Raw genomic sequence first — 20,489 nt, forward strand, 5'->3', positions numbered from 1 at the left:
TTTATTTGGGATGACCTCGTCTACATTAGGACAAAGGAATGAAATTCAGATAATTTGAAACAGAAGGGTATCCAAATGCATAGAATTGTATCTTTTACAATGTTAACGCTACCTCTATTTTAAATAAAAGTTTCTGAAAAAAAGAATGCGCTAGATGTGTTTTCATCACCAACACAGGGAATATGCAAATACCATAATGTTCTAACCTACAGCTGGGTGATGTAATAATAGTCATCTTACACTATTCCGTCGCTAGAAAAGGCTGGCTTCTCCTTACCTGGTTCAGTGTCAGCGGGGCAGAGGAAGACAAGACAGTGTGTGGTTTTAAATGCTTAGTACTGAATTACAGTTTACGACTGACGAACACTTCAGGCTTAATTTCGTTTACTTTGCATTTTTTAAAACATTTTCCTAAACCGTGTTTCTCGTGGACAGTATTAAAACATGAAGGTAGAACACTGCATGTAAAGGTAAGTGTGTACAAGTGTTTTTAAGTTATTTTTATTTTAAAAAATAAAGTAGGCGTTAAGGTATTAATGTAGCATAATAACGTAGTTGTCAATAAGATGTTTTTAAGAAGCCAATATCAGAAAAGACATTTTAAATTTTTAAACTAGAAGAGATCATATTTCCTTAGCGTGGAAAATATTTTAGGTAGAGACTCTAGCTGACTAATGTAGGCAGGTATTCCGTTCCCTTATTACTTTACAACAGACTCGTGAAATCATAGAGTTCCATGACATCACCTGTTATTCGATTTTTCGAATAGGTTTCTATTAACACTAGGTTATTGCTTTCTATAGCGACAGGTATGATAGTTTAATTTAATTATTTTCAGCCAATTATTACTATTTTTTCTTATGGACAGCCTTAATATAATAAATCTGGTAGGTTTATCAAAATCTAGGGAATTAAGATAACATACCTTATTTTTTCGGTAGAGAGTTTCTATAGAAGAGGTTTTGGAGGTAAACAGGGCAAGCAAAATCAGAAAGACCTACATTTGCATATTGACTTACTTAAATGGTGTGCAGTATATAACACTAAAACTGTAATGTGTTTTTTATTCCTTTAGATCCTAGAAATCATATTGATAAAGGTGTCAGAGCATCGCTCTCAGGGCCAGAAATGGCTGAATTCTGGTTAATTTCAGTTCCCCTTGACAAAACAAGCCAGAAATCTCTGGAGAGAATGCAAGCTGTGACAACAAAAGCTAACTTATCCAATAATTTCAAATTCACAATCCCAGATCTGAAGGTACAACCATTTTTTAATTACTATTTAAAAGCTTTTTTTTCCATTTATACTTACCCTGTAATCTTTTGAAAATGTGTTTTTGGACCTTTCACTTTCTTAAACAGCTTCATTTGTAAATTTGCCAGCCATCAAGCTAAAGCCTGTAAGGTTGTAAGGCGAAACATGATCTTAACAAGCTGTGGGCACTCAGGTTAAGCATTGCCCTGTTTTATCAAATGCCAGAGGAGGCAGGTTTCATGCCCTAGACAACCGCACTAAAAGCTTACTTGAGCCAATATTAATCTAGAGATAAGATAACTTTTTTGGCCATATAAATTTCTTGCATTAGGAATTTGTCTTTTTACATACCATTAGAGCACAATGCCAGCCATTATACAGCAACCCTGGAGCAGTTAGGGTTAAGGGCCTTGCTCAGGAGCCTAATGGAGCAGGATTCCTCTGCCAGCTGTAGGATTTGAACCAGCAATCTTCCAGCCACAGGCACAGAGCCTTAGCCACAGAGCCACCACTCCACCCCTAGTGCAGGAAAGACAATGCCACAATTATATGATTTGCAGGCTACTGTACATTCAATTTTAGTTTGCATTATAATAAAAAATATCACAAGTTTATTAACCTGGATCAATTTTGCACGCAGAAAAGATATGAGATATTTTGCTTCTCTGTCTATTTTCTGAGTATCAAATACAGGGTCACATGGAAGACAGAGACACAGACACACCTGGGTCAATTTTCCCAATTGACCTACCAGTATATCTTTGGACTGTGGGAGGAAACCAGAGCACCTGGCAAAACCCCACAAGAACATTGGGAGAACTTACAAACTCCACACAGACAGCACCCCAAGTAGCAAATCGAACCCAGGTCCCAAGTGCTGTGAGGCAGCAATGATAGCCATTGTGCCACCATGCTGTCCTTCTCTGCTTAGTTTTACTCCAAATCCAAATTTTTACTACTTTTAACTGGGCTATGTAACTAATTTCGAGTACAATCTCAGAATTGTGAATAAAGGATATATTTAGAAAAGAACCATAAAAGAAGTATCCATCATTAGTTAGTAGTTATTGGCAGAGAACAGGGGATCAGTTTTAACACTATGACTAGGTAGCTCAGTTTAAATGCCAAAAATTACTTACTGCATATAAAGAAGAGACTGAGGTTTTTGTCTTTTCGGCCCACTTTTTTCTGTTTCTTGAGCCTACTAGCCTTCATCACATGTCGATAAAAGTTTACACACTGTCTCTAAAATAAAATTCTAATTTTGTTATCTTAAATCCAGTGAACTCCACTTGAGGGTGGAGCGGTGGCTCTGTGGCTAAGGATCTGCGGCTAAGGATTTGCTGGTTCAAATCCCACAGCTGGCAGAGGAATCCTACTCTGTTGGGCCCCTGAGCAAGGCCCTTAACCCCAACTGCTCCAGGGGTGCTGTACAATGGCAGACCCTGTGCTCTGACCTCAAGCTTCTCTCCCTGTCTGTGTCTCCATGGAGAAAAGCTGGGGTATGCAAAAAGATGAATTCCTAATGCAAAAAATTGTATAGGGCTAATAAAGAAACATTAAAAAAGATGCATTAATCATTATTATTTTCCAACAGGTGGGAACCTTAGACCTTCTCATTGGGCTGTCTGATGAACTTGGGAAACTGGACACCTATGTGGAGGGGTAATAACAAGCAGTTGTGTTATTTACTGCCTACAGATGGATCAGCTGTTCTGTTTATAATATAAACAGTTGTCTCGTTCTTTTCTCCTAGTCTGAAACAATCTGGCCAAGTAAGGACCAGGGCTCTGTGAGGTTAAGGCAGGAGCCAGCAGGATTTTTCTGCCTATTCTTTTAATTCAACAAAGAATTAGTGTTGACAAAATAGTTGCTCCTGCCTACCTGCTATTTTAGTTGTAACATTTCCTTGTGACAGAAGAGGTGCAGGTCAAATTAATTCTGGTTCCGTTATTTTACCGGCATTAATAAGAAATTCTTCAGAGTGTGTTTTTTTCTCTAGTGATCTGGCATCATTGCTTACCTGTTTTTCTCCATTTCTAATAGTAGCCGTGACCCTAAATGTAAGTGCACGTTTATAGAAAAATGTTTTGGGGGGTACAGAAGTGATTGCTGTGCAGCCAATGACAATATGAAGATTAATTTCATGATGAGGTTTAAGCGAGGAGTGTTGTCAGTGTATGTTGGCTGCAATGAAACAAGTAAAGGTTAATTTTAACCTGAAAAGTAGCAAGAAAATAAAAAAAATGAAAAAAATGTTATTTTTCATATTTTCATCATAGAATTAACCTTTCCTTTACATCTTATAATTAGAAAGTCCCGATGCTGTTTTCTCTGTTTATACTGCCATGATGCAGTGAGAGGTTGTAAGTAAGAGCTTGAATCATGTGATGAATTGAATTAATTTGCTTTGGATTAATTTGTGGTACACTTTACTGCTGGGCCCTGAATGAGGCATTTGAGATACCCTCATTTATCCTCTTTTCACCTTAATTATAGTAAATGTGACATTCAATTAGTATCAAGGACCTATTGATATCAATGCTTCACAATATTTTGATTCCCATACCAGAGAATATGAAACTATACTGTCTTAATAAATGAGCCTAATATCTTAATAGTGAATAAAATTAGAAATTGAAATGATTGATTGAAATAATGAACACTTTGTATACAGATTCAAAAGAGTATAATTTAGGTTTCAGAACATGTGGAAAATAATATGGAATGTGCCATCAGTGTTAAAATGCTATCTTTATCATCAGTTCTAGATGAACTCTTGTAACTATCCATTTTATCTTACTTGGAAAATATATTACTTGTAGGTATCCCAATAACCAATACACCAAAAGGTATTTTAAAGTAAAATGTAAAATATTTTTGCTCAAACCTGTTCACCAGAACCTGTTACATGGCATCATTATTTGGTAGGCAAATAAGGTTAGACAAAGGTGATGTGCAAACTCCAAATGCAACAGAGAAGAGCATTTTCAAAAGCAAAAGTTTTTTATGCTGTGTTTGACGTCAGTGTTATTTATTCACATTCCCACTTAAATTGAAAGAGTGTCTGAATCATCATCAGCACGTGCAGTATAATGACAACAGTAATACACGTGTGTGATTCAAGGTGATTCAAGGTGAAAAAAGAGGAGAAAAGTTTTTCATAGAAAAAAAACGTTTTGTCTACAAACACTTTCTTTAATGATTAAGATTAAAAAAAGATAAAGCGAATAATTCATGTTTTAAATGTGATTTTATTGTGTAGTTCCTGTCACAATTATATCAAAACAGCGCATAAAAAGGCTATTATATTGTCCTGTACAGACAACACAAAATAATTGACATACAGTGTTAGATCAAAATTACAATTTTAGTTTGAAGCAAACATGCTGAGAAATCACAATAAAGCAATATATAAAGCACTAGGCAGGGGAGATGTAGTTTCAAAGGAAAACTGGTGCAAATAGATGTATGCTGTTGTTGCGGAGTGTCAGTAGACATGCACTGAGGTTATATCTGTGTCTCTGCTCTTGCTTTATGTGAAACATCGTGCCCACATACAGAAACATGGGAGAGTATTACTTCTTTGTACGATGATAGAATCTTATACAGTACAGTATAGATACAGTACAGTACAATACTTGATGTTTGGTACGTGAGCATCTCCTTAGAGTCCTGGAAATATGTAATTTGTTTTTTTGCTAACAATAACACCTGGTCAGAGAGCTTTTGAGGTTTCTCTGTGTACATGCAGACACACAATTTAAACACTAATATGGCCAGCAGCCAGCAGCCATATCACCCTCCAACTCACAATTGGCAACCCATTGAAGATAAGCAGGTGTGAGTCTAGTCAGTACCTGGATGGGAGACCTCCTGGGAAAAACTAAGGTTGCTGCTGGAAGAGCTGTTAGTGGGGCCAGCAGGGGGTGCTCACCCTGCTGTCTTTGTGGGTCCTAATGCCCCAGTATAGCGATGGGGACACTATACTATAGACAGGCACTGTCCTTTGGATGAGACATAAAAAAACAAGGTCCTGACTCTCTGTGGTCATTAAAAATCCCAGGGTGTTTCTTGAAAGAAGTAGGTGTGTAACCCTGGCGTCCTGCTCAAAATTTCCCATTGGCCCTAACGAATCATGGCCTCCTAATAATCCCCATCTATGAATTGGCTTCATCACTCTGTTCTCCTCCCCACTGATAGCTGATCTGTGGTGAGTGTTCTGGTGCACTATGGCTGCTGTTGCATCATCCAGGTGGAGCTGCACATTGGTGGTGGAGGGGAGTCCCCATTACCTTGTAAAGTGCTTTCAGTGGAGTGTCCAGAAAAGTACTATATACTGTAAGTGTAAGCAATTATTGTTACTGTTTTGTATTCATAATGAGAAGAGGCATGTGCCTTAATCTGCATTGAAGGGAGGAGTTCTCTTATGAACTGATAATTCACGTTCTGTCAAGCAAATCCTAAAATCCTTGGCCTTAGGTAATATTCTGGCTTCACATAATGATTCTAACATCTCAACTGTTTGTGCTGCTCTTCAAGCATCCAAAGCTACCAGATGGTTCTGCTACCTTTGTAAAACATTTTGCTTTAGATAGCATTATAACTGTTTTTGAACTTTTATTATAATCTATAGTCTTTGTCTATTGTAAAAGTAAATACTGGTTAATCTCTTAGGCTTTAAAGTAAAATATGTTACAATGTTTTACTAAATTTCTGGTCACAGTGACACTACACATAAATAAATTCTGTGCTAGTAATGCCTGTACATGTGTGAAATCTCTCCTAATGTGAAGAGGGAAGCATCAGCAGCAAATGTCTGTCCTACAATTTGTCCGATGCACTTTACAGTTTAGTCTGGAAATCTAGGCATCTGCTGGAATATTTATGAAAAAAGACTATATCAGGGTATTTCAAACACAATTTCAGCATGTTGTTGTATGTAAAAGGGTGTAGAAAGTGGGATAAAACCAATACATTTCTGAAGCTTTCACTGGTGTAGGAAGGGGCTGTCCCATACTCCCTGAGGACAACCACCTGTTTCCACCTGACAGCAGAGCCCCCCCATGGCCTGACAGCCACAGTGTAGGATGGCAGTGCTCTCATTAGAAATTTATGTCCTGGGATTGCAGACAGTTTTTCCATGTAAGATCTAAATTCACTCACCACAAAGTACTTGAGTCTTTGAAACATGGAAGGAGTTAAGCCATTAAGGTGTGAGTTTCCTAATTAAGGCTATGTACAGTGCAGGCACTTTCTACTGCAGTGGAATCTGCCATCTGGCCAGGTGGTATTCATTTAAAGGTACCATAAATGAAGCCTTTCCTTTGACAAGAAGAGCTTAGACTTATTGGAAACAATGGGATGGTCTTAAGTTTTGTTAAGAGAGGGCTACAACTGAGAGGAGACTATTTGATCTGTCTAGCCCATTTTAGTAGTTAGCCCATCTTAGGTTTTCATAACAGCTGTGTCTTGAAAGAAATGACACAGCTGACGTCCACCGCAAGGCTGGGTAGCCTGTTCCCTACTTCCACAACTCTCAGTATTAAGAAGTGCCTCCTATTCTCTGAGTTTAAGGCACTCCAACTTGCACTTGTGACCTTCGGTTCATGTTTCACTGTTAATTCTGCTAATTTGACCTTGCACTGCCTTTGAGAATTTAGGATACTTTGACTCGGTTTCCCTTTCAGTCTCCTCTGTTCAAGATTAAAAGGCTCAGCTCTTTTAGTCTGTCAGTGTGGGAAATTCCTTTATTCTTCAGAATGTATCTAGTTGTTCTTCTCTGGACTGAGTCCAGAATGCCAGTGTCTTCTTTTGAGGTCTTAGTGGTGCATTTTTCAGTTTTAACACAGCATACATTAAATCAGCACTTTTAACTATTTACAGTATCCTCAACTAATGTTTGCCTTTTTAATTACTTAGTTATTACTGACCATACAAAAAATACAATAATTCTTGCAAATGAATGCATCACCATCTTCTCCATTTACCTGAATCAGATATTTGATTGTGTCATACTATTGAATAGATTGCTCTACAGTGCTAGTTTATAAAGCTTCTGTTTAATCTTAACTTTAAACATATTTTAATCATATGATATTCTTTTCATACATCTGCAGGATACCTGAGCAAATCATTGCAGCTATCTTTCACATTCAGCAGAAACAAACAGTACCATCCTTTCTTGTGAAGGATGCTTCTGAATGTCAGAAGATGCCTGTCTACCATTAGCACACATATAGTACTCTAAATTAATGTAAAGACACAAAACATAATCCTGTACTTAAGAAGTCTTCAGCTGGGCCCTGTTCAATTAATTGTCTTACAGGTGCAAACACAATTAATGTGAGTAATATCGGAAATTCTCTTTAACGTACCCATTGCTATCATTTTACAAACCACCACTTTATGACATGTACAGCTTTCCAAAAAGCCTCTGACCCCAACATGAGACTGACAGAAGAGTCAACAGGAACAGAGAGGATTCTCATGGCATTTTAGAGTATTTCGAAGTTCTACTGTACTTTTAATTCCAATTAATTGTTCTTGATTTTGTGCGGCACAGTAGTCAGCACTGTGGGCCCTGGGTTCTATTCCTGGGGCGCTGTCTGTGTGGAGTTTGTATGTTCTCCCAGTTCTCACATGAGTTTCCACCAGGTGCTCCTGTTTCCTCCCACAGTCCAAAGACATACAGTACTGGTAGGTTAATGGGCTTCTGTGAAACTGACCCCAGTGTAAGTGTGCGTGTGTTCTTGCTTGCGTGTGCCCTGCGATGGACTGTGCCCTGTCGTTCTTGGGACAGGCTCCAGGCCACTGTGACCCTGAACTGGATAAGCTGGAATTGAAAGTGATCTGATGTTCTGGATTTTAACAAAGCACAAATCAGAAATTCCTTGTTGTGTTTTCAGTCAAACTCTGTAAGTAAACAACATGTCATTTTTGCAGTGTTATAAAGAAACTTGCCCACTACATGTCTGACGTAATAGAAGAATCCAAAGACAAAATGCACGAAAACCTGCTGGCCAATGGAGGTGAGTGCTGTTATAAACCATCTCCCATAAGTTGCAGTAATTGAAATTATATTTTTATAGTAATTATATTTATATGTATATACTGTATATACCAAGAAGTTCAAGTAGGTCGGCACGCGTAGGCTGCAAAGGAACAGGTAACGGGTTTATTCCATGCTGAAAAGAGAAGAAAGGAAACACAGTGTTTTGGCCGTGGAGCCTTCTTCAGGTGTGAGGTGTGAGGTGTGAGAGATTTAAAGGGATATTAAATCCCTTGACTTGCCTGTCATGATCCCTGCATGATTTAATATGATTATGTCATTTTTCAAAAATTCTGGAGGACGATTTAAAAATGATTTATTAATGTAAAGATTGATTATCATTAATTCATGGCAAAGGCCTGCCATCGTAGTGGCTCTAATGACTTGCTGTACCTGAAAGAATCAAACCATGTCATAGGACATGAACTTGTGACCTCTATTCACAGACACAACCAATATAATTGTGTGGCCATTTACAGTACAAAAGCATATATTCTCAACACAGAAAACAGCAACAGGATATATTTATCAGTACACATAAAGTAGGGTTGATATAGTGAAGTGGTTTTGCTTTCCTTCTCTAACGTTTGCTCTACCACAGACCAAATTTAAATGTCACCTTCAGAGATGCAGTACGGTCCTTTCAGGAAGAACAAATATACCTTGGATGTACAGTAACAGTCACATGTTTACATTTATATATCTTTGAAAACCACCTTATAGTATGTTAATTTTTGGGACACAATCAAATCTTTTTAAATCATTCAGGGTTCCTGACAAGTTAAGTTATAAGTGTATAAGCCGTTTAACAATAATGATAATTTCCGACTCCTGGGCTCCGGAAAAATGGAGTGGAAATGTTCTGCCTGCACAAGGCAGCACTTGAAAGTCACCAGCACAGGGAACATATTGTACACACGGTCACTTGTTACTGCCACAACATGACAAGAGCCTCTACAACAGCTAGACAGTAGAGCTATACTGAAAAACAGAACAATAGAAAATTCAATACCATTTTACAGCTCCATCCCTGAGATCAGTCCTGCTACTGTGTGCCTACCACACATCGGTATACACTTTGACAACTAAACATTTTTAGTTCATCAGGAGCACAGACTGTTCTCTTCGTGTGACAATATTGAGTATGTAGACACAAAAGATCTTGCTTTTCTTAACACAAGCAGTTGCAAACAGGCTACAGTTGAAAGCACTACCTGCCTTTCATTTATTAGCATGGCAAAATAAACAAGTGTGTAAATGTGACTTAATGCAAGAAGAAAAAACTGCCTTTCAATCACAGCGATTTTACCAAATCTTACCAAATCAAGGTGTAAATAGGAAGGCTTTTCTATTTACACCTTGTTTTGTACCTTACAACATTATCTGATTGCAATTTAAATTGTGTTTTTTTTGCTTGATCAGTACATATACAGTAAAGTTGATAAATAGACATGAAGGCCTCATACATGTTAGTGGAGGTGTGGAATTTGTTCCACATCATCTGGGTGTTATTATCCTGAAGATGATCCTGCCCTTAGTTAGAAATCTTCTGACATTGGAAAGTATGAGCTGTAATTGAACTGGAGTTCCATAACAAACCCTTTCTTTCTAATGATTTTGCAAATAAACCGTTTTCCCTTCTTAGGGCAGAAGACTTCCAAGAAAATTCAAACACCTAAGAAATCTTGCTTTCAAGCTTTAATGGGTATTTGCTTTTGCTGTGGTTAAGTTGTGTGTAGGCATGTGAATGAGGTGAAGAAAGTATGTTTCTTCAAATATGAATCTGGATGTGGGGATACAGTGATTAGGTTATGGCGGATTACTGATGACTGACCCCATAACTTAATCACGATATCCATGCAACCAGGATGCCATCGTTTGATCTTTGCAGACTTGGGTTGAAAACGTGAACATAGTGCTGAGTGAATTTCTTTGTTGAGTTAAGCTTTCTCCAGTGGCTTTGTCTGTGCCTCTCAGCCATTGCATGTGCTGCTTGCTAATAAACACTACAAACTGTTTGTGTGCATTTCACTGATGGTAAACCAACCACAGAAGAAACAGTTAAGTAGCCATGCTAGGACAGAAATGTGTCAATTAAATTAATACTGATTGCTAAAAGATAGAATTGTGGAAAGTTTTGTTTTTAGAGCAACTCATCAGTGAGCTGTTTATTGCTTGGATTTGTCTGTGGTGTTTTACTGTGGTTTATGAAATGGTGTGGTGATTTTCTCGTGGGACAGTTTATACATATGCTGTATTTTGTGCTGTTGTAGTTGACCTGGTGACCTATTTGACACAGTTTCAATGGGATATGGCAAAATACCCAACAAAGCAGCCTCTGAAGAATCTGGCAGAAATCATATCAAGGGTAAACTTCCTATGTACTCCAGCATTCGTAACATACTATTAATAGATTAATCACAGTTATGCGATTTTGTTTTTACAGGAGCGCAGGCTTTCTAGAATTTTAAATTCTGAATATATTCATGCTAAAGTCATTGCCAAAACAGTTTTTAACTCACTTACTGTATGTAACAAGTTCAGGACGAGATGGTTTTGACTGCCATCAGCATGTCTTTGAAATCCAATGAATCGAGGGTTAGCTTCAATAAATTACTACTGTACATAAACATAAAACATAAAATGTTGTTTTCTCCTCTGGTTTCAGCAAATCTCCCAGATTGAGGCAGAACTGAAGTCCCGCAATATAGCATTTAACAATGTCAAGGCGAGCCTGCAGGGCATGGAGCGGAAAGCCATGTGAGTTGTCCTCTGCCACTTGCCCCTTGGGTGTGAGCATCTCATTTACTGCATAGTCCTTCTCCCAGGATCTGTAATACACACACTGCTGTTTCGTGTTTGGGTAGCATGGTGGCACAGTAGTTAGCATTAGTGTCTTGCAGCTGTGGGACCCCGGTTCAATTCTGGACCTGGAGTGCTATCTGTGTGGAGTTTATATGTTCTCCTTGTGTTCACCGTCCAAAGACATACTGGCAGATTAATTGGCTTCTGGGAAAATTGTCCCTGATGTGAGTCATATTGCTTCAGTAAACACCTTGCTGTATAAATGGGTCGTCCAGGTCTTGTAAGTGACAATGTGTGCACAATTAGCTTTTTTAAATAAAGATGTATAAATATTTTACAAATATTTAATGGCTAAGTACAGACTATAGTACAGATAAAAGAAATACAATTAAGATTTATCACATTACAATCAAAGACATTTGCTATCTTAACTCTTCTTTATTTTGTGAGAATATAAAACAAAAAATGCAGGAAATTTTCTATTTAAAAATAGGTGGCAAAATCAATGCTATATAAAAGTTTTATGAGAAACGCTTTGCCATTATTTCAGTTGATTGTCATTGAACATTCACTTTTGAGCATGTGGTAACTGGTATGGTCTTACCATATTTAATTGACCTTTTCCATATGTAATTGATAATTGACACAAGAACTGCAGTGCAATCTGTTCACATCTCAGCTGGGGGCAATTAATATAATGTTTGTTTGAAGACTTATGGAACGTTGATGTATATTGGAAATTTAATGTGTTTTTAGAGACAAAGATAGCAAATTGTAATGTTCTTAAAGCCAACTGAAAAAGTTTCTGTTATAAGCTGCTGATTAAACAATTAAATACCATATGATACCCAATACTATACCCTTTTTCTAGAGGGAACCTTCTAACCCGGACTCTAACAGACATTGTTAATAAGGATGATTTTGTGCTGGACTCTGAATACCTGACAACTCTGCTGGTGGTTGTTCCAAAGTAAGTAATTTATTGTGTAAATAGGTATCTTTTAATTCGCACCAGTAACACACTTGCTGTACCAGCAAGCCCTACCATGTAGCTCAATAAACAGAAATGAAGAAAGGATTTTTACTTGCAACAAAATGTGTTTATTGTGTAATTTTCTTTCCTCTTTTGTCCCATTTCCCTGTTTTTCTCTCTTATTTGCATCATGCAATTGCGCTGTAACCCAACACAGCAAGGCCTACGAGATAATCTAAGGCCCCTGATCTCAGTATCTGATAAGGTCTTTGTTTCATCCATTGGCAACAAGCCATTCTACACTCAAAAGCACAGTGTTGTACTAACGAATGTAATAATGAATCCTGTGCTGTAGGATAGTTCAACGTTGTTAAAACTAGACGATGTTGCAAAGAGGGTGTGAAGAGCCCCAGTCCAGCGAGTTTTATTGGTCATTATTAAGTCACTATTTTTTTCGGGTCTGGAAAAGTTATTTGGGCTCAGTTAAGCAGGTGAGCCTTTTTTAAGCAAACCAGCCCTCTGGGACCACACCACACTTTTTGTTCCGGGGTGTTAGACCCATAAAGAGTGATCTATAAGAGAACTGGATTTAGGTTCAGAAGATAAGGTAAATTACAGACGGGAGGTCATTTGTCCCATCTAGCCCAGGATTAGTAGCTTATTGGTACATTTCATCTAGCTTTTTCTTGAAGGCATTAACAAAATGACTGGATTGACTGCCCACAACTCTGCAAACATGGCTGTTTCACGTTCACATTTGATATACCTGCATTGTGTCCCCTCATAGTCTCTGTTTAAGACTAAACAGGTTCAATTCATTCAGTCTGTCAGCATGGCACATTCTTTACATACATTGCGTATGTATCTGGTTGCTGTTTTCTGGATTGAACCAGAGCAGTAATATATTTTCTATAATGTGGTGGCCAAAATTGTACAGAGTTTTCTAAAACCTTGGCAGTCCATTATACAATGTTAACTTCACATCTCAATATTTAAATTCTCTGTCTTTGACTATATAACATTTTGTTTGCCCTTTGTATTGCCTCCACACATTGAATAGAGAATGTAAATGGTGTGTCAGCATAAACAGTGCTGAGAAAACGTTTGCGAATAAAGCCGTAAAAATACTTAAATTGTTTAATTTTACAAAATACAAACTGTTTGGTCATTTAAAAAAATATATATTTAGAACAAACAAGTGTATCACAGTAAAAAATGTGTTCCCATAATTATATCTGGGATTCACAAATATTTTTTGGTACTGTAATTTTATTTCATTAGTAGCCTCTTCTATCTCAGGCTTTACTTTTTTGTATGTAACATTTATGTTTTTAATACCTACATGTTTTAAATCCCATACTTGTCTACATTATACAATTCCTGCCAGAAGTTCATCTTGAAGGCTTTCCAGGACCAGGACTCGGTGTTCAAAACAATTCAGATGATTTTCGTTGTTCTTTCTTCTTTATTCAATAGTTTAACTGCATGTAAAGAAAAAATTAAACAAATTCACTCCTAATGTATATTATTGTATAATTCAAAAGGAAATACATTGTCATGTGGAACATTTTAATGTGTTTGCAATTGTAGGGCAAATTACTCCATTTGGCAAAAGACCTATGAATCTCTGTCTGAATTTGTTGTCCCTCGTTCGACAAAGTAAGTATGGAAAGGGGTTACTTATTTGTTATTTGTCAGAGCTTGTATTTTTGTCCTTATTAAATGGTGTTTCAGTAAAGAAATAGAGTTTACCTTACTTAAATAACTTCTTGGCTATACAAGGTGTAATTTAAAAGACTATGAATGTTACAATAATCATGTAATATCCTTTTAAAGTGCTACTTTTTACTAAAATGACAAATTTTAGACATAAGAATATTAGAAAAAATATTAGACACTAAAAGTTTATTGTCTCACATAAAAATGACAGTTTCTGTGATTAGGTCTTGTTATTACAGTAAATGCAGGACAAAAAAATTAATTGAATTATACAGACTTGTTTTACTTTGTGATCAGAACTAATAGTTCTTATGAAACTCTAAGGATATCATACTTCATGCTTAAGTGAATGCTGCGTATTTATGTGAACCTGATTGTTCTGACGGTAGTTTCCCCTCTGTAGAAAGATAATGGAGGACTCTGAAGGAGGACTTTTCACCGTAACCTTGTTCAAGAAGGCTGTCAGCGACTTCAGAATAAAAGCCAGGGAAAATAAGTAAGCGTGAGAGGCACTTCAGTAAGAAAGGCTGTCATGAGATCCGAAAATTCCCCTCAAACACTAAGGGAGGCTCATAACACATTGCGTATGCTCTCTCCTCTGCAGGTTTACAGTAAGAGAGTTCAGCTTCAATGAGACCGAGCTGCAGGCTGAGAAAGAGGAAATGACACGGCTGGCAGCTGACAAGAAACAACAATTTGTGAGTTAGCTGCTCAGTCTTAAAAGCGTGGCGATAAAAATGCGTGTAGCTGTATGATTTTCACAGCTAAGGTAGGAAAACAACTACGCTAGCACACCAGAGCTGATTGGATTTGCTTTACTAAGTAAATGGAAATGAAAAAATCTTTAAAAACATTTATACTTTACATACTGTGCAGCCTGTAGTTTAGTAAGCAAAATATACAAAATATGTGGAAATAATGTAAATTATTCGTTTTTTTTCTTCATTGATGTGTGGTTTACATAAATAGAACTTTTTTAAAAACTCCTTAATGCTTGTTTTTTGTTTATAAATAAATCTTCAGGGTCCTCTTTTGAGATGGCTAAAGGTAAATTTCAGCGAAGCATTTACTGCTTGGATCCATGTGAAGGCACTGAGGGTATTTGTGGAATCTGTCTTGAGGTAAGCAGAGCTCCTGAGCATGTTTTGGGTTCATCTGTTTTTTAGATTTAAGGCAAAAACAAAAAACAAAAGGTGACAACAATGAATGGTTCTTTGGTTCCACTAACTTATCCCATTATATTCTCTAATGGGAATTAGTATCTGTTAGAAACACTTATGTAATAAATAAGAAAAAAATAAGATAATACAAGTCATAAGCTACAGGCTCTTTTGTAAGTAAATGGGTTTTGAAGCTTGACAATTTTCTTTTTTTTTACATTACTCTAAATCTGCACACATGGATGTAGATAAGACATCCCCACTTTACTATCATTACAATTTGGATAACAGGATAAACCTGCAGGTTTTGAAATTATTTCGACTCCTTTTTGAAAATTAGTTTTTGAATTTTTTAATTTTGAAATTAAAACCGAGGCCCCCACTCCCCATGGATTTCTCAGGTGTAACCCCAGTGTCCTGGCCAAATTTCTCCTCTGGTCTTTACCCATCATGGCCTCCTAATAAGGCCCATCTATGAACTGCCTTTATTACTCTGTTCTCCTCCCCAATGGTAGCTGATGTGTGGTGAGTGTTCTGGTGCACTATGGCTGCTGTTGCATCATCCAGGTGGAGCTGCACATTGGTGGTGGTGGAGTAAGTCCCAATTACCTGTAAAGTGCTACAGTATGAGTGGAGTGTCCAGAAAAGCGCTATATAAGTGTAAGGATTATTATTTTCTGGTTTCTTCTCAGAGCAAGAATGTACAGTACTGTTTATTTTTTAGTGTAAAACCACAACTACATACAGTATAATATCATAGATCAGTGGTTCTCAAACGTTTTGGACCAAGTACCACCCCTAATCCAACCAAAGCATCCAAGTACCACCTACAAGTCATCATCTCATAGGAACCCCAGAAATTATCAATGACCAACATGAGCGCATGTGCACATACACTCACACATACATATAATAAATATTATAATAATAAACTTTGTTTGATATATTAAAATGTGGCTTCTCAAAGTGTTTTACAGAAAAAAAAACAACACATAAAAATAAAAAAGCACCATTTCAGTGAGAGGGGTGAGCCTGTTTAGTCGAGCAAAGCAGATGTGAATTAATTTTTCGAGCCTTGATACAATTCACAACAGTCTAACAGATTTTAAATCGTCAGGCATTTTCTTGACGGCAAAGGTCTCGCGGTGGATGTTCCAATGAAACCATTAATTTCTGGAGCAACCTCTCTAATTCGTGCAACTACACCGCTGTGTCGGTTTGTCATTGCTCTATCACCGTCTGTACAAACTCCGACACATTTTATCCAGTCGATGCCATTCTCTTCGATAAAGTAATTCAGAAGCTGAAATATGTGCTCTCCTGTAGTTCCTGTTGGTAGCGGCTTACAGAACAGAAAGTCCTCACGGCACGTACCCTCAAACTCGTATCTAACGTAAACGAGCAAATTGGCCAAATCGACTACAGACTCATCTAATTGCAGTGAAAAACATCTGCTCATCTTAACGCGCTCTGTCAGCGTACTTTTGATATAATCCTTCATTTCAATAATTCTATGAATGACTGTGTCTTTCGGGGGAGGGGGGCAGCAGGTCGAGCTGTTCAGCAGCTTTTTCTCCACACATAATAATGTGGGGCTTACCTGCTTTAGCAATCCGCAAGCTTGCATTTTTCCACGTTTCCGTTTTTATTTCAGTGTTTATTTTAAGTATTTATTTCATGCGCATGGGAGAGAAACACAGAGACGCTCGGTGTATTTTTCTCAAATTAACTTAGAACAGTTCTTAAGTATTTTTCTGTTATTTTTCAGGCTTTCCTGTGCTCACAAGATTACCAGCGTTCGTAGCACGCATTTCTATGCATTCCTGTGTTTACAACGTTGGCATTGTTCCAAAATCACGCACATTCTCCTTTCTCCCTGTTTGCTGGAGATACAGTAGTTTTTTTTAAATACAATTGGTCACTTGCGTCCGTAGCACGCCTTCCTATAGAGTGGTATAGAATTACAGAGTATCTCTTGTGTCCACTGAAGTATTAGCGCGCACTGTATCGTAGTACGTAGGCTGCGTATTCGATACGTACTGTATAAAAATACAAAATATGAAAACCCGTCCCGATTTTTTCAGCGCACACAACAGTTCCAGGGTCATTTGGCGTACCACCTGGCGGCACGCCACGTACCACTGCCGGTACGCGTACCACAGTTTGAGAACCAGTCATAAATGAAGTCTTACCAGAGTATTTTGCTTGAGTTTGCTATATTTCTCTAGATAAAAGGAAGTGTCTTCTTAGTTTTCTTATTGCAAAGACAATAAGGTTCATGTGTCTACACTAAGAGAAACTGAGAATTTCAGCAGGATTTCAATTGTAGATAGACATGAGAGTTAATGTTACTTTGGAGAAGTGAGGTTGTGATCCGATCAGTACTGCACTCTGCCATGTTTTGTAATTTTTGTTGTAGGTATGGGCTCCCGGTTAACTTTCAAGCAATTCTACTGCAGCCCAGCAAGAAGAACAGTAAACGCCTGAGAGAAATATTAAATTCACTCTACAAGCACTTGGACAGTGTGGCAGCATCAAGCAAACTGGATGTATGTAATAGTTTCCAATAGTTTTAAAAATATATCTTAACCTTTTAACTTGTAAAGGCTGTGTGTAGGAACTTCCACATCACCTATTTGCTACTTGCTACATATCTTGTCAGATGTTTCACCTGGGGGATCTTGTGTCCAGGTTTGTTTTTTTTAGTAACACATTCTGAAAAGGTCTCGCACAGCTGATAAAAATGGTGTTCACCACAGTACTGAAGCCAGCAGAGTGCCGATAGTGGTTCGCAATCCTGATCCCAGGAGGCCACACTCCTGCTGGGTTTCATCCCAGCTGAGCTTAATTATCTAACTGGAGCCTTAATTTAAATTAAGTTGCTTGACTTACATGGATAAGGGTACTACAGCTAATTTATGCCTATGCAGTCCCAGTGGAGCTTAGCCACTTGGGAACTGCTATCTAGGAAATGGTCCCCATTAGCTAATTCTACTAAGCACTTTTGATCAGAAAAGGCCTTTAACCTTTAACTCGAACCCTTAAGGGTCACAAGGTCTCCAACCATTCCCTTAGTTACCTAATTACACTATTTGCTCAGCTGAAGCAAATTAACCTGAGATCTGATGATTTGAAGTACTGAGGTTGTGTTCCGAGACATATCAGATAGAGGCTACCCCGCCTCCCACTGCTCTTTCGGCCACTATTCCTGTAAAAATGGAGAGGAAAACAGTAGTTTCGTTTATACGTTTTTATATTTAATCCACTCGTATTCTAAATGTGTGAGAACTATGCATTTCTACTAAAGAGAATCCTAGCTGAAGAGAAGCACTATTAATCCAAAAAAGAAACAGGAATGAAGGATTCTTGGCAGGGCTGATGATTTTCCATGATCACATTGGATATATTACTTTATTCTTCACAGTCAAAGCAAAAATACCTTTTCATACCTCTGGGAACTGTATGAAGTAAGGAATTACTGTCTATGTCTAATAAACATTAATCCCATTAATACCGATGAAAAGCACTAGATGAATGCAAGGATTTATCTTTATTGGAACTCAGACCCAATCAGCAATCTTAGGGGCACAAGCAAGGTAGTACAACTAGGAGGCTGCCAGTGTGCGAGTGTCCTTGCTTGCTCGGTGTGCAATGAGGTGCAAAATACTCACACAGGTTCCCTTCTCTTGCAGGCTGGAGTTGATCTTCCTGGATTAGGTCTCAGCAACCAGGAATACTATTGCTATGTCTACTTCACGATTGATGTGAATCTGATTGATCTTTAACAGGTGTAGGTGCCAAGGTACAGAGGAGGTCCAGTCCTCATCCGAGAGAGAAGTCAAAGGAAACCACAATAAACAAATTGGGCTCATGTCAGGTTGTTTCAAATGAATAAGAATAATGGTAATATTCCGGAAATCTAGCTTTCACTGCTTTAACAAATTCAGTACAAGATCAAGTTGCTTTATAGCTATAGTATAATGCATTTGTTTTCATTCATTTGTTTAATCTAGAGATCTCGACAAACATTTAGCCATATTATTTAAGAGTAACAAAAGCAAGACGACTTAAAGTCTATGCACTTCCTGAAACGCAATGACACGCAGGAATTCTAAGCATGGATCAGTAGCTGAAGGCTAAGCATGACCGGTTTACTCAGCTGTGTTCTAGTGGGGAAAAAAAGTCCCTTACACTGACAGTATGATGTGAAAATGGCACAAACCCCAACTGCAACGCATACAGGGATACATATGAAGAGCCACAGGAATTTGGACTCTGATTACCCTGTAATTACATCTACTACAGAAATGCTGTGATTTTCAGGGCACACTTACACTCAACATCTTATTAGAATAGCCTGATGCAATAACTATACTGCTAAACAGACATGTAGAGAGATACGACTATAGCACCTAAAGTGATGTGTGGTTATAAATGGCAACGTGCGAGACGCAGAGCTCATAGGACTCATTTACATTGTTTTAATCTTCTCTCTGAAAAATATGCTGCATTTTGAGGAGATTTAACAAGTACCAAGGAGTTGTGTTCAATGACATAACTGATTTTTTCATGTTTTCAGTAATGTTAGTTTTACTTAATGCTGGAATCAGATACGCATTTTGAAATACTGTACTGTCTGTAAACGTATCTTGCTTAAGTTAAGTTTCTGAACTAAAGTTCTTTAGTTCAGAAAAAAATCTAGTACAGAGTAGTTTTTCTGTTCTGGGGATAGCATACTGTGACTTTAATCCTCCAAAACAAGAACCTGCGTGTTTATCTGAAAAGGACTTCCAACCAGTTTATCTATAAATCAACATGTCTCATTGGCCTTTCAAAAGAGGAGCATGTCTGATTCCAAACAAAACATTTTTGATTTACAGATGTAAAACTACATTTCATATTAATGTTTGTTAATGATTCTGAAAGGTAGAATGTTTTAAATCCCATCACACTAAAATTATGGAATTTAAATGTACAAAATACAAAAATACACAGTAAAAAATAAATAAAATTCAGTTTTGCTGTAAATATGCCAGAAAAGCAATATTGAAGTGCAGATTTCAATTTATAAATGCAAATTGCTTGGGGGTGAATAATGAGGAATATTTTTAACATCATTTAAGCATTTTGTGCTTTTCTGCCTAAAATCCCTATTTACTAAATAATCTGCAATGAGTAACTAATCATGCATTTTTTTTTATATATCTTGGTGTCAAAATGTTAATCATTTTTGATTAGGCTGAAATACTCCAATATCTTGTTTGTATTTGGTGCAATAAACTTTTATATTTTCACTTCCATCTTTTTTATTTATACAGTAATGACAGTCATACCTGTCTTTATTATACAAGAACAACAGATTTGGACTCACTGTGACCAGGGGTGCCCTACTAAAGTCAACCAGAGGTCTGCCGATTTTCTTTCCCCACTCAACTTTTAAAACTCCCAAAAGAATTATAGAATTCTAGAACTGGAACTGGGCACCCCTGCACTATTACTTAAGAGTTCGAAAAATGGAACACAAAAG

The 20,489-nt window shown here is 37.4% G+C and overlaps 1 protein-coding gene across 1 annotated transcript; it reads left to right on the plus strand.

Annotated features, from left to right (window-relative positions):
- The first annotated feature begins 259 nt into the window (after positions 1-259).
- Positions 260-20,256, plus strand: LOC148675150 (V-type proton ATPase subunit C 1-A-like). Its single transcript, XM_088626187.1, has 13 exons — positions 260-470; positions 1,076-1,257; positions 2,852-2,919; positions 8,200-8,285; positions 10,579-10,673; positions 10,974-11,065; positions 11,982-12,080; positions 13,674-13,742; positions 14,206-14,298; positions 14,407-14,500; positions 14,826-14,923; positions 17,382-17,511; positions 18,655-20,256. Exons 2-13 carry the CDS (start codon positions 1,129-1,131, stop codon positions 18,745-18,747), a joined length of 1,146 nt encoding a protein of 381 aa, XP_088482313.1. The 5' UTR covers positions 260-470; positions 1,076-1,128; the 3' UTR covers positions 18,748-20,256.
- Positions 20,257-20,489: the final 233 nt, after the last annotated feature.

The sequence above is a fragment of the Lepisosteus platostomus genome, chromosome 3 (genome assembly GCF_059453375.1).
Source record: "Lepisosteus platostomus isolate fLepPlt1 chromosome 3, fLepPlt1.hap1, whole genome shotgun sequence".
Lineage (NCBI taxonomy): Eukaryota > Metazoa > Chordata > Actinopteri > Semionotiformes > Lepisosteidae > Lepisosteus > Lepisosteus platostomus.